This window comes from Antechinus flavipes, chromosome 1 (genome assembly GCF_016432865.1).
Source record: "Antechinus flavipes isolate AdamAnt ecotype Samford, QLD, Australia chromosome 1, AdamAnt_v2, whole genome shotgun sequence".
NCBI lineage: Eukaryota > Metazoa > Chordata > Mammalia > Dasyuromorphia > Dasyuridae > Antechinus > Antechinus flavipes.
This window is the reverse complement of record NC_067398.1, coordinates 696,672,761-696,685,897: the sequence shown is the minus strand read 5'-3', so window position 1 is coordinate 696,685,897 and position 13,137 is coordinate 696,672,761. Positions and strand designations below refer to the sequence as shown.

Sequence of the window (13,137 nt, the reverse complement as noted above, 5' to 3'; positions counted from 1 at the left end):
CTAATGCTCTATGAATTTTGCCTATTTAGGGAGTCTACATTTAAATTCAAGAATATAATCTCTTAAGCCTGTTCCTCTCCTCTTTTCCCCTCCATCCCCCCAAATTCCTATGTTGTATATATATTTATACGGTGGAGAGACACAATTAACTCTTTTCTGTTGTCAAATTCTTGGATTGTCTTTCCACATAGCAAGAATTTCATATTAAAAATTAGAACCAAAAGATTTTTGAATGGTTATTTAGTTTAGAGAAAATGACCTTTAAGCAACCAAACAATATAATAGACCTGCTACTCCTCGGCTCTTAAATATTCTTCTGTTGCTACTTGAAAGTACACAGAATAGGTGCTAGATATTTTGTTTTACCCCATTTTTCTTTCTAAAAATATAATGCCTGAAATCATGGCCAGTAGTTTTTAAAATAGCAACAACAACAAGAGAGCCCTATCTCATTTTTTTTTTTTTTTGCCTTTATTTGATGTTCATCTACTTCCCTTATTTACACCTTTTGTAAAAATTTCTTTATTGAGGAAAATGACTGTAGGGGCAAAACCTGATTCCCTTTCTCCTTTTTATGTCTTGCAGTTGTCAGTTTTCATCAGATTAAAATTAAAACTAAAATGTTCATGACAGTAGACTTAGTCTTTAAATTTAAGACTGTCTTGTAAGCCAAGAGCAAGTTCTTGAGGAACATTGCAGGTATGAGGCAGCTGACCCAGAGTGGTCAGTGTCAGAGCAGGGAGTTAAAATCGGGTTTTTCCTAATTTAATGTTTATCATACTGCCTCCTCAGTGGCTGAGTAGCAAGACTCAATTGAAAATATTATAAATGTCCACTGACTTTTTTTGTTCTAAGATTTAAGATTTTATAAGATTTAAGTAGATTTTGATTTAATCAGGTGTCTCTTGAAGTTCTTTAAAGAGGAACATTAAAGTAAATTAGATTTGGGCTGTTTCTTCCTCCCCCCTCTCCCTTTCCCAAATCATTGAATTTGAGTTGATACTGAAGTACATCAGTGTTAAATACTTCCAGGTTTTTGGTTCCAGAGCTGTCTGTCCTTTGGCTGTGTAAGGCATCTGGTTTAGTGAATTTTTTAGGTGAGGAAAGTAGTGAGAGTTAGGATAGATATTTGTTGAAGGCTATTATAGTTTGGAGGAGGATAAGAGATTATAAGCTCCTTTTTTTTATAGTGCCTTCCCTTATTTCATTTATTTTTCTGAGGCAGTGGGGCTAAGTGGGGCCCAGGGTCACACATCCAGGAAGTATGAAGTGTCTGAGGCCAGATTTGAACTCAGTTCCTCCTGACTTCAGGACTGGTGCTCTATCTGTTTTGCCACCTAGCTGCCGCTCCTTCCCCTACTTTAAAAAAGTTGACTAGGAAGAGGATCAAGATATATTAACTTTTAGTCTCACTTTCTTGTAGTAAAGGAAACATGAAATGCCTGCTGTATTGGATGTGGAGTAAAACTTTCTGTGGGTCTGAGTTAACCTAATATATAGTGTTTTGTAACAAAAGCGTATTGTGGGAGGTCTGATGGATGAAACAGAGGGAGAGCTTCTCCCTGAGAGCTGGACTTCAGATGGGCGTTAGACTTATGTGAGGCGGTTGGAGAGGGGCGCAGAGGAGCCTATTGCTTAGGGAGAGACTTGGAGCCAGGGGAGGGAGGTCTGACTGCAAGTTGAAACCTTCATGGTGGTCTAAATTTGTCCCCAGAAACGGACTAGCTATGGGACCCTGAGCCATCACCTCCTCTCTACTTCAGTTTTATGGCGCCTACTTTCCGGGGCAGTTATGAGGAGCCAAGGGAATGATAGTTGTTGAGTGCTTGGCACTTAGCCGTAGATAGATACAGACAAGTTGTCCTTTGTAGAAATGGGGTGTTCTGTCCTTGGTGGTGGTTAATCCACTTTCCTAATCAGTTGTGTATTTAGAGTGGGTCCTGAAGGAGAAAAGGAGCCTGTCAGAATGTCCTGACAACTGTGACAGCATGGCTGGGATTTGGGACAAGGACAAGGCAGAGAAATCTCTAGGCCCTCTTAGTTTTTGTTGTTGTTGTTGTTTTTTTCCTACTCTCCTGATCTTTATCTTTTTATCTTTCTAAAAATGTATTAACTATGTCTAACTGGAACAAAAGAAATATGTCAGCCTTTCCCATTTCTCTGATCCCACTGTGCTCCTTGGAGGTGCCCTGTCAATGATTGGGAAGTAAGCTTGCCCCTGAGAAGCCTGGGCTGCCGCAGCCCTCTCCCCATCTGACTGGGTTTCTGGTGACCAGACTAGGGACCGCCATGTTTTCCTCGCCTTAGCTTGTGTCCTTCTTGTCAGTATTTGTGACAAGGGGCATTGGGGTAGAGAGTACATAGAAGCCCCAGAACTGTCAGGCTGGAGTCTGAGACCCACTTCTCCCATCCCCCTTTGTGGAGGTGTTCAATCGTGCCCAGCTACTCATGATACTATTTGGGGGTTTCTTGGCAGACACTAGAGTGATTGACCATCTCCTACTCCGTTCATTTTACAGATGAGGAAACTGAGGTAGACAGGAAGTGACTGGTCAAGGTCACGTAACTAGGAAGTGTCTGGGGCTAAATTTGCATTCAGGAAGAATAGGAGCCTTTCTGAATATGGCTCTCTCTGCACAGTGGCGCCACGTCGTGGCCCAAGATTGTTGTTAGGTTGTCTTACTCATGGTGACTCTTTAGGACTCCATCTGGGGCTGTCTTTGCAGACACTGGCGTGGTTTGCCATTTCTTGCTCCAGCATTTTACAGATGAGGAAACTTAGGCAAATGGGATGAAGTGACTTACCCAGGGTCATCCAGCTAGAAAGTATCTGTGGCCAGATTTAAACTCAGAAAGAGGAGTCTTCTGACTTTAGCCTTGACTTTCTCTCCACTCTGCCCCCAGCTGACCTGCCTTTTGCTAGGGGCCAAGCCATGTACTCTCTTCATGCCAGTGGCAAGGGAAACACACATTAAGTCGAGTGATTCCCATGCTAATAAAATTTCTGATCTGTATCAAAAACAAAGCACAACATAGTGGTCCTAACTCTTACCCTTTTGGTGCTTTATTACCAAGAACACTCCAAGGTCCTTAGAACAGATGTCATTGTCAGTTTACATGGAAGGACATGGATTTCCCCCTCTCCGCACTGGGCCGCCTGTCACTCATGTGTACACCCCTGAGGGCCAAAGGCGTGATGTCCAGGAGGGAGCACTTTACTGTAGGGATCATGTCTCCAGCCATCATAGTTCTTAGAGGTGCCTAGGAGGTTTGTATTGTCCCTTTTCCATTTTTTGTAGTTCCAAGATTATCTCCGAAAACACACAGACCGAGGTCTCCAAGGCAAAACAATATTGCAAATACTCCTCCTGGTCCAATTCTCTCTTCTCCCCAAGCTGGGACTGTGCCCACAGAATCTGTTGCTGTGCCTGTGCCAGCTGCATCTCCTACACCTGCCAATCTTGCTTCCAACCGAGCAGTTACCCCATCTAGTGACGGTATGTGAGGGATTTTTTGGGCACCTGTCATTTGTCTGTGTCTGTGTGCTATACTTAATTGTCATGGATATGATAATTCAAATTAGTGCCTCTGAGACCAGCTTATATGTTGTCGTTACTTAACCTTATTACAGAGATTAGTTAGAACATTTTTGTTTTGTTGTCTTTGTTTTTTTTTTTTTTAAACTTAAAGGCTCTGTTTAGGGTCCCTTGTTCTAAACCAAAATTTACAATACTGTAGCTCAGTGTTTGTTCGTTTTTTCTTTCTTTGTTTTTCCAGCATGTGTTGAGCTAACTTTGGTTTCTAAAACTATCTTTCCAGCTAAAGATTCTAGGCTTCAAGATCAGAGGCAAAATTCACCAGCTGGAAACAAAGAAAATATTAAGCCGAGTGAGACCTCCCCAAGCTTTGTAAAAGCAGAAAATAAAGGTTAGTGTGTAAAAATAGTTTAGATGTACAACTGTAGGGTGGAAGAATAAAATTCATTCAGAATAACCATAAATTGCACAAAATTATTGGGAGTTAATCTGACAAAATATTTGTATAGTTTGTGTCAGTCTGAAATATTGAAAAAGCACAATTGAAATAGTTGGAGAAATACTGTGTGTGCTCATCCCTTACCCGTAAATTAAATCATACTGCCCATGGAGTATAGTATTTTATTTCTTTTCATCCCTCCTTCCCTCTCTCCTTAGATTCCCTCTCCCACTTAGATTCCCCTTAAAAATAAAACCAGCTTAGATATAGCTGTAGACTCATATTATAAAAGGAAGAGAAGAAATTAGGATTTTTAAAAAATTACCTAACAGATAACTTACTTGATCCAAATAACAATATTGGGAGGGTAGGTGCTATTATTATCCTCATTTTACAGATGAGGGGAAAAAAAAACTGAGGCACATAGATCAAGTGACTTGCCCAGGATTGCTTGAATAGTGTGATATTGAACTTGAACTCAGACTTCCTGAGCTCTCCTGAGCTCGACAGTATGCTGCCTCTCATACTTTTGGCATTTTGTAGTGTTCCAGTATTTGTGTTCTCATGTCTCCTTGTGAGCTCTACAGGAGCTTAGTTAACATAAACATTGGATAAAAAGGATATATATGTGAAGGGTAAAGATGAGTTATCTTAGTTACATGGCTTTTTGATCACCCAGGTGTTGATATATTTTTCATACACACCTAAATATGTGTATGTACTAACAAGTGGATTTTAAATCTTCATATTTTATTAATGTTGGACTTCTTTTTTTTCCCCCCTAGTCCCATATGTCTTCAGGAGTCTCTTAAAAACAAATTTTTAAATAAAAAAAAAATGCAGTATTGATCTGAACAGTTTCACTTGGACGGAAGAGTTTGAGTGTCTTATATCTTCTAATTTTGCAGGTATATCACCCATTGTTTCAGAACATAGAAAACAAATTGACGATTTAAAGAAATTTAAGAATGATTTTAGGGTAAGTTTTTTTTCACATGTATTAAATGTTAGTGGTGTCAGAGTGATGTAGAAATGATCCCTTTGGCTACATATTGACTTAGAAACTAAAATTAATGTTATCTATATTACATATTAATTAATATGTAATTAATGTTATCTATTAACAAATTAATGTTATCTATGTTACATGTTACATTTATTTTTATTTATTAAACTATTACACTTTCATCTGATTTTAGAATAAGTCTGCTACCTTTTGTTTTATACGGTAAGAAGGTTAATTCTTTGATTCATTCGGCTCATGCCTACCAGTGTTTTTATATCTTTTTATAAAAGTGAAATTGTTTCCAGGCTCAAAGGTGGTTGAATAGCTTATGTTAACAGTGCTTTCACCAATTTGTCCAAATATGCATCTTTGTTGCCACATTTTAGCTTGTCCAGTATGATATATTTAAAGTTAGAATTTACCACAGATTTGAACTGTTAATCACTTTATTAATTCATTCATTGATTTATTTACCAAAGGCTAAAGATTAGTTATTGAAAATTTAAGATAGGCTATAATGGCCTCCAGAGGGAAATAACGTAATTCTCTAGTCATAAATATCTGGTCCCAACTACAGCTGCTCATTCCTTATCCTCTCATTTGCTGATTTCCCCAAGATCATGTTGCCTCCCTAGCAAGCTTAATTTGTCAGTGCTACTGCTATCACTCCTTCAATATTTCCTCTAGGATCTATTTCCCCCCCAATACAAATCATGATGACTTGTCTCTAGGACCCTGGTCCTTTCTCTCCCATCTTGGGAGAAGCACAGCCCTGAGCTTCTAGGCTCCTTCTCTCTTGCCACACCTGCCCTCAGCTTTAGTGGGATGGCCCAGGAGTGCAGATGCTCCTGTAAAGACCCAGGCCTTTTGTGGCCCTGAGGATCATGGACCTGCACGCTTGCCCGGCTGCTCCGGGGGAGCTCAGGGCAGGATTTCAGAGGCCCCTCCTTTCCAGCTCTGTGGCTGCTATCCTTGGATTCTCAGTTGAATCATAAATTCTCCTCGTTCCTGATAAAGTGCCAGATGGGAGACAGCATCCTTGGTTGTTTGTTTGCTCTCCTTTTTTCCTGCTTCTCTGGGTCCAAAGTCTGCCCTCTTGGCAGTAGGGTGAAATTGTTTTCTTCAGAAAAGATGTGCCTGATCTTTATTTTGGAAACAGCCTGTTGCTCCTAATTTTTAAATTTCTCTTTGCATATCACTTTAACGTAGCCTTCCCAGCACACTTTTCTTTGCCCTTTCTTCCCTCTTCCATTCTGCTACCCTGGGCTCTTCTTAACTCCTGGATCACTGTATTTGTCAAATGAGCTTCCTTAGAAAACTCTTCTTTTTCAACTCTCCACGGGCTTCCGGGTCTTGGGCCACTTCTTTAGGGTGGATTCCTTCATCAGTATGTACCACAGCCAGTCCCTGCTTTCTCATCCTGCCCAGTTCTGGTCTCCCGGCATGCTGGAGACTTTCCTCTTGTTCTCCTTGCATTTGGCAGCTGCCCGGGGAGCACTCAGGCTCTTAGATACACTTGCTTCGCCCACATTCCTAGCAAGGCGCATGTGCTTGAGCTAACCGTTACAGAAGTAAGGGATGATTTTCCACGTATTGCCCTTCCTGCTCTTTCTCTTTTCTCCAATTCTGGCTACAAGTCTCTTATAAATGGGCTGCTGCGCATCTGTACAATTGATTTACCATTCAGTGTTTTAGATGTGCAGCCTCAGGGACAATCTGAATCTTCTCTTGATTTCATTTCCTTTTTGGAGAGATTGTTAGACATCTTTCTTGGTGACCATTGACTTAGGTTGGCAGTGGAGGGTGGGGGGGTATTGCCAATGTGATATGCTTGGCACGATATTGTGTAGAATCCATACAAGCATTTGGAGGACTTGGATGTCAGGAGAGGATCCCCTCCCCTGGACCCTCTCCTCCATGACCAAGTGCGCGTCTCCTCCTTATGTTCCTTGGCCTTTTTCAGGTTTCATTTCATGGTGCCGGGTTTGATGAGGTCAGGTTTGAGGCTCTTGTAATCTTGAGTCTCTCTTCTGACTTGGTAGTGATTTTGATCTTGATTCTAAGTAGCTGATGGTTTAATTGTATAGTCACGTGATTTTGATGGGACTCCCTCAACAGAGATCAGTCATTTCTTGTCTAAGGGGATGGTTTTGTCTTCTCTGTCACTACTCAGTTCTCACCATATGAGCCTTTGGCCTTTTGTTGAGCCTTTCGTTGCTGAAGTTTGAAGCAAGCCATAGCCATTTTCATGTTAAAGGCCTTGTAGCGAAGAAGCTGAGGGGCAGAATAGAGAATCCTGGGCCTGGAGGGGGGAAACCTGCTTCAGATACTTTATTGGACAAGGGATTTAAGCTCTGATTGCCTTAATTACCTCAACTGTAAAATAGGAATTACAGGATCTATTCATGGAGTTGTTGTGAGGGTTATCTTAGATCATAATTGTAAAGCCCTTAGCCTAGGGCCTGGTATGTGGTAGGTGCTCTGTAAATGTTGTCTATTAACAGTTATATTATTTATCTTTGGAGACTGACTCTTCAGGCGACAAGCATAAAGAATCTGTGATGTGCCAAGTATCGTGCTAGGCCCTGGGATCAAAAGGAAAAAGTGATAAACTGGCCTGACCTTTAAGGATCTTGGAGTCTTTCAGCATATTGTGTGTATGTTATAATAAGGTTATCTTGGTAGACAATACCAGCAGGTGGGGAAATCAGAAGGGACTTTGTTGAGAAGGTGACAGTTGAAGAAAGTGTGGAAGAAGTGTTTTCAGGAAAATGAGGCAGTTAGTACAAAATCAGGAGCAACATTAAGAGTGTTTGAATGGGAGGGCTATGAGACAGGATCATCTTGTGAAGACCTTTAAATGACAAGCAGGAATTGATATTTGTCCCTAAAGGCAATAGAGAGCAAGTAGATGATGTGGCAAGATCTCTTTTGCTTTAGGAAAATCCTTTTGGCAGCTGTGCAGAGGACAGATCAGAGTCCTCGTTTAAGTGAGAGGTGATAGAATTTCTGTTCTAAGAACAGAAAAATGCAATATTGGACAACTGCATAGATATAGTTTGGTTGAAAACGAGAGTAAAGGATGAGCTGAAGCTGGGGGCTGGAAGACAAGGCTCTCCGTAGAGAGAATTTGGGGAGTTCAAAGAGGGATCTTCAGAGGGTCTTGCCAAGTTCCGTATTAAAGAATCTCTCTTTCCTCCTTTTTGTTGCATGTCACAATAAGCTTCATTGATCTTTTCAGTGTTTTGTGTTTTTTTTAAACTTGTGCTCACAATGAACATTGTAAGACAGTGACCAAGTGTCTCTAATGATGTTTTCTCATTACCTTGGAACACTTAATTAAGCTACCTCCTTTGTTTGCCTCTTCAAAGAGACTTAGCAATCCTTCCTTTTTAGTCTGACTCTCATTTTGTGTTTTGATTTTATTCTTCTTTAGAATATTGATCTTGAACCTACTGTCCTATTAATATTTATAGATAGGCTAAGAACTGTGATATTTCCTACTCTCTTCCAATATTCCTGGTCTACACAAGCCTGGGGATTGTAGTGTTTTTGTTCTTTCTTTCTGCTTTCATTTTTTTTTGTGAGATGTCATGCTCTTTCTATTGATCATCTTGTGGTTGACTTTCTTAGTATGAGTCTCCATTCCAACTAGTTTGGACAGAAGCTCATTAGGAGAAATTAAAGGAGAATAATTAATTGCCTTTCTTTAGTTACAGCCAAGTTCCACCCCTGACAATGTGGATCACCTGCTCAACAAAAACAGAGAAGGAGAAAAGTCGAGAGATATGATCAAAGACCAGCCTGAACCCAGCTCTAAGGACATTCTCCTGGAGAATATCAGTGCTGGCTGCCCAAGCAGCAGCAGCAAGCCAAGCAGCCCTTGCATTTCTCCATCAGCCAGTGGGAGCTCCGACCAGAAGAGAGGTCCGGAGGTCACTTCCCAAGGTGTGCAGACTGCCAGTCCGGGGAATAAACACGAGAAGGAGGATCAAGAAGACAAAAAAGATGCAGCCGAGTGAGTCAACCCCTATACCTGGATGGCTTAATGTGTTCTTACATTGTAGCTAGCTTCCAAGGTTGTGGCCCCTTCAATTGTCTTTGCACTGGAAATCACATTGCTTGATTCAAGGCAAAACTTAATCTTTAAGCAAATTAATGTAACTAATATACACGCTGAACTGTTTTTAAGAATGTCTTTGATACCTTAAATCTTTAATGCCTCAAAATCACAGTCTCTCCATTTAGGAGATGCCTGTGCAATGTATATATTTTTTAATTTAATTTAATTTTTAAAAAATTTTATAATAACTTTTTATTGACAGAACCCACGCCAGGGTAATTTTTTTACAGCATTATCCCTTGCACTCACTTCTGTTCCGATTTTTCCCCTCTCTCCCTCCACCCCCTCCCCTAGATGGCAAGCAGTCCTATATATGTTAAATATGTTGCAGTATATCCTAGATACAATATATGTGTGCAGAACCAAACAGTTCTCTTATTGCACAGAGAGAATTGGATTCAGAAGGTAAAAATAACCTGGGAAGAAAAACAAAAATGCAAATAGTTTACATTCATTTCCCAGTGTTTTTTCTTTGGGTATAGCTGCTTCTGTCCATCATTGATCAATTGAAACTGAGTTAGGTCTCTTTGTCAAAGAAATCCACTTCTATCAAAATACATCCTCATATAGTATTGTTGTCGAAGTGTATAATGATCTCCTGGTTCTGCTCATTTCACTTAGCATCTTCATGTAAGTCTCGCCAGTCCTCTCTGTATTCATCCTGCTGGTCATTTCTTACAGAACAATAATATTCCATAACATTCATATATCACAATTTACCCAGCCATTCTCCAATTGATGGGCATCCATTCAATTTCCAGTTTCTAGCCACTACAAACAGGGCTGCCACAAACATTTTGGCACGTACAGGTCCCTTTCCCTTCTTTAGTATTTTTTGGGATATAAGCCCAGAAGTAACACTGCTTGACCAAAGGGTATACACAGTTTGATAACTTTTTGGGCATAATTCAAGATTGCTCTCCAGAATGGTTGGATTCCTTTACAACTCCACCAACATTGCATCAGTGTTGCATCAGTGTCCCCGTTTTCCCACATCCCCTCCAACATTCATCATTATTTTTTCCTGTCATCCTAGCCAATATGACAGGTGTGTAGTGGTATCTCAGAGTTGTCTTAATTTGTATGTCTCTGATCTTTAGTGATTTGGAACACTTTCATATGAGTGGTAATAGTTTCAATTTCATCATCTGAAAATTGTCTGTTCATATCCTTTGACCATTTATCAATTGGAGAATGGCTTGATTTCTTATAAATTTGAGTCAGTTCTCTATATATTTTAGAAATGAGGCCTTTATCAGAACCTTTAACTGTGAAGATGTTTTCCCAGTTTGTTGCTCCCCTTCTAATCTTGTTTGCATTAGTTTTGTTTGTACAAAGGCTTTTTAATTTGATATAATCAAAATTTTCTATTTTGTGATCAGTAATGGTCTCTAGTTCATCTTTGGTCACAAATTTCTTTCTCCTCCACAAGTCTGAGAGATAAACTATCCTATGTTCCTCTAATTTATTTATAATCTCGTTCTTTATGCCTAGATCATGGACCCATTTTGATCTTATCTTGGTATACAGTGTTAAGTGTGGGTCTATGCCTAATTTCTGCCATATTAATTTCCAGTTATTCCAGCAGTTTTTATCAAATAATGAATTCTTATGCCAAAAGTTAGGATCTTTGGGTTTGTCAAACACTAGATTGCTATAATTGATTATTCTGTCTTGTGAACTTAACCTATTCCACTGATCAACTAATCTATTTCTTAGCCAGTACCAAATGGTTTTGGTGACTGCTGCTTTATAATATAACTTTAGATCAGGTACAGCTAGGCCACCTTTATTTGATTTTTTTTTTTCATTAATTCCCTTGAGATTCTCGACTTTTTATTGTTCCATATGAATTTTGTTGTTATTTTTTCTAGATCATTAAAATATTTTCTTGAAAGTCTGATTGGTATAGGACTAAATAAATAGATTAGTTTAGGGAGTATTGTCCTCTTTATTATATTCGCTCAGCCGATCCAAAAGCACTTAATATTTTTCCAATTATTTAAGTCTGACTTTATTTGTGTGGAAAGTTTTTTGTAATTTGCTCATATAATTCCTGACTTTCCTTTGGTAGATAGATTCCCAAATATTTTATGCTGTCAACAGTTATTTTGAATGGAATTTCTCTTTGTATCTCTTGCTGTTGGATTTTATTGGTGATGTATAAAAATGCTGAGAATTTATGGGGATTTATTTTGTATCCTGCTACTTTGCTAAAGTTATGAATTATTTCTAATAGCTTTTTAGTAGAATCTCTGGGGTTCTCTAGGTATACCATCATATCATCTGCAAAGAGTAATAGTTTGGTTTCCTCATGGCCTACTCTAATTCCTTTAATCTCTTTCTTGACTCTTATTGCAGAGGCTAGTATTTCTAATACAATATTGAATAATAATGGTGATAGTGGGCAAACTTGTTTCACTCCAGATCTTACTGGAAATTGGAAAGGTTCCAGTTTTTCCCCATTGCATATGATGCTTACTGATGGTTTTAAATATGTGCTCCTGACTATTTTAAGGAAAAATCCATTTATTCCTATGCTCGCAAGTGTTTTTATTAGGAATGGATGTTGGGTTTTATCAAATACTTTTTCTGCATCTATTGAGATGATCATATGGTTTTTGTTTGGTTGGTTATTGATATAGTTGATTATGCTAATAGTTTTCCTAATATTCAGCCCTGCATTCCTGGTATAAACCCTACTTGGTCATAGTGTATTATCCTGGAGATGATTTTCTGTAATCTTTTTGCTAATATTTTATTTAAGATTTTAGCATCAATATTCATTAGGGAGATTGGTCTATAATTTTCTTTCTCTGTTTTCAACCTACCCGGTTTAGGTATCAGTACCATGTCTGTGTCGTAAAAGGAGTTTGGTAGGACTCCTTCAATCACTATTTTTTCAAATAGTTTATTTAGCATTGGAGTTAATTGTTCTTTAAATGTTTGGTAGAATTCACATGTAAATCCATCTGGTCCTGGGGATTTTTTCTTAGGGAGTTGGTTAATAGCTTGTTCTATTTCTTTTTCTGAGATGGGACTGTTTAGGATATTTACTTCTTCCTCTGTTAGTTTGGGCAAGCTATATTTTTGGAGGTATTCTTCTATTTCATTTGAGTTGTCGAATTTATTGGCATAAAGTTGGGCAAAGTAACTCCTAATTATTGCTCTAATTTCCTCTTCGTTAGTGGCGAGTTCTCCCTTTTCATTTTTAAGACTAACAACTTGATTTTCCTCTTTCCTTTTTTTAATCAGATTTACTAAGGGTTTGTCTATTTTGTTGGTTTTTTCATAGAACCAACTCTTAGTTTTATTAATTAATTCAATAGTTTTTTACTTTCAATTTTATTGTTCTCTCCTTTTATTTTTAGAATTTCAAGTTTAGTGTTTGACTGGGGGTTTTTAATTTGTTCCTTTTCTAGCATTTTTAGTTACAAGCCCAATTCGTTTACCTTCTCTTTCTCTATGTTATGCAAATAGGCCTCTAGAGATATGAAATTTCCTCTTATTACCGCTTTGGCTGCATCCCATACATTTTGGTGTGATGTCTCATTATTATCGTTTTCTTGGGTGAAGTTATTAATTATGTCTATGATTTGCTGTTTCACCCAATCATTCTTTAGTATGAGATTATTTAGGTTCCAATTATTTTTTGGTCTACTTCCCCCTGGCTTTTTGTTGAATGTAATTTTCATTGCATCGTGGTCTGAAAAGGATGCATTTACTATTTCTGCCTTACTGCATTTGAGTTTGAGGTTTTTATGTCTTAATATATGATCAATTTTTGTATAGGTTCCGTGAACTGCTGAAAAGAAAGTGTACTCCTTTCTGTCTCCATTACGGTTTCTCCAGAGATCTATCATATCTAATTTTTCTAGTATTCTATTTACCTCTTTGACGTCTTTCTTATTTATTTTGTGGTTTGAGTTATCTAATTCTGAGAGTGCAAGGTTGAGATCTCCCACTATTATAGTTTTGCTGTCCACTTCTTCTTGCAGCTCTCTTAATTTCTCTTTCAAGAATTTAGATGCTA

At 38.5% G+C, this 13,137-nt stretch overlaps 1 protein-coding gene across 7 annotated transcripts in view; it reads left to right on the top strand.

Annotated features, from left to right (window-relative positions):
• ATXN2 (ataxin 2) overlaps nucleotides 1-13,137 on the top strand; it is a 71,795-nt gene that overhangs the window by 32,253 nt on the left and 26,405 nt on the right. For all 7 annotated transcript variants that reach the window (XM_051972791.1, XM_051972789.1, XM_051972784.1 and 4 more), the window contains 4 exons: nucleotides 3,300-3,497; nucleotides 3,820-3,927; nucleotides 4,884-4,954; nucleotides 8,695-8,999. In XM_051972791.1, the coding sequence (XP_051828751.1) occupies nucleotides 3,300-3,497; nucleotides 3,820-3,927; nucleotides 4,884-4,954; nucleotides 8,695-8,999 (682 nt within the window). The remainder of the gene's footprint in view (nucleotides 1-3,299; nucleotides 3,498-3,819; nucleotides 3,928-4,883; nucleotides 4,955-8,694; nucleotides 9,000-13,137) is intronic.